This window comes from Oryzias melastigma, unplaced genomic scaffold (assembly GCF_002922805.2).
Source record: "Oryzias melastigma strain HK-1 unplaced genomic scaffold, ASM292280v2 sc00645, whole genome shotgun sequence".
Taxonomy (NCBI): Eukaryota; Metazoa; Chordata; class Actinopteri; order Beloniformes; family Adrianichthyidae; genus Oryzias; species Oryzias melastigma.
Genome location: NW_023417234.1, coordinates 8,266 through 9,217, shown reverse-complemented (window position 1 = coordinate 9,217; position 952 = coordinate 8,266). Strand labels below are relative to the sequence as shown.

The 952-nt window shown below is 40.5% G+C and overlaps 1 protein-coding gene across 1 annotated transcript; it reads left to right on the top strand.

Annotated features, from left to right (window-relative positions):
• The first annotated feature begins 15 nt into the window (after window positions 1–15).
• LOC112142320 (dispanin subfamily A member 2b) lies at window positions 16–705 on the top strand. The gene is made up of 2 exons (XM_024265601.2): window positions 16–315; window positions 496–705. The coding sequence occupies exons 1-2, from the start codon at window positions 85–87 to the stop codon at window positions 676–678; spliced, it is 414 nt and encodes a 137-aa protein (XP_024121369.1). The 5' UTR covers window positions 16–84; the 3' UTR covers window positions 679–705.
• The last annotated feature ends 247 nt before the right edge of the window (window positions 706–952 follow it).

Genomic DNA, 952 nt, shown 5'->3' with positions numbered 1-952 from the left:
CAGACAGCAGGAGGAAGTCCAACCTCATAAGCTGGTGTGGAGTCCAGGGAACCACAACTCTGACTTGCTGCGAGACCGAGAACGATGAATCCTGTTTACCCAAATGCACCTCTCCAGGGTGAGGCTGTTCCGCTGCAGGGGGGACCATATCCCACGTACCCCGGACAGTTTCATGGGCCCACAGCTGCAGGAGGTCAACACAACTTTGTCCTCCAATCTGAGCCCCCCAGGGACCACATCATCTGGTCCATCTTCTGCTTTTTTTACTCCAACCCATTCTGCCTGGGACTGGCAGCTCTCGTCTTCTCCATCAAGGTGAGTTCATGATTCAAATGTGTTTTTGTTTTTTTTCATGCTCTGTAATTATATTTAATGACTAAATCAGTATTTCCTTTTATCTCACACAGTTAAAATCAATGACCTCGTAGATTTTCTTTGACTCTGTAAATGTGATCTTGGGGAGTATTAATGTCGGGAGTTGTTCTTTTTTTCCAGTCCAGAGACCGGAAGATGGTCGGAGATCTGGAAGGCGCCCGTCACTACGGCTCCACTGCTCGCTGTCTCAACATTGCAGCCACAATCATAGTGTGCATCACAGCTCTCATTGTCATTATTGTCGTTGCTGTTGTTGCAAGTCAAGTGTCTTATACATATGGAACAGGGTATCAAGGAAAATAAATGTTGTCTTCATTACAACTTGAAATTTTCTCTGAAATTTGAGATGCTGTTTTTTGATTTGACAGTTTCACTTTCATCTTTGAAAAGATAAAATACAAAAATATATTTCAAAACTTTTTTTTTAACTCCCATGCCCTGAAACTAATACTTTTTTATTAATTTTTTTTGCCAAATCTTATTTTTTGTTATTTTATCTTTTGCAATGCTTTGTTGCTGCTAAATCTCTTTTAGGATTTTTTTTTTACATCTGACAAAATGCTTTCCATTAGCTCAT

Coding starts and splice junctions, on each gene's coding strand:
- LOC112142320 (XM_024265601.2), top strand. CDS start 85: ATGAATCCTGTTTACCCAAATGCACCTCTCCAGGGTGAGGCTGTTCCG. Junction 316..495: donor CTCTCGTCTTCTCCATCAAG/GTGAGTTCATGA, acceptor CTTTTTTTCCAG/TCCAGAGACCGGAAGATGGT.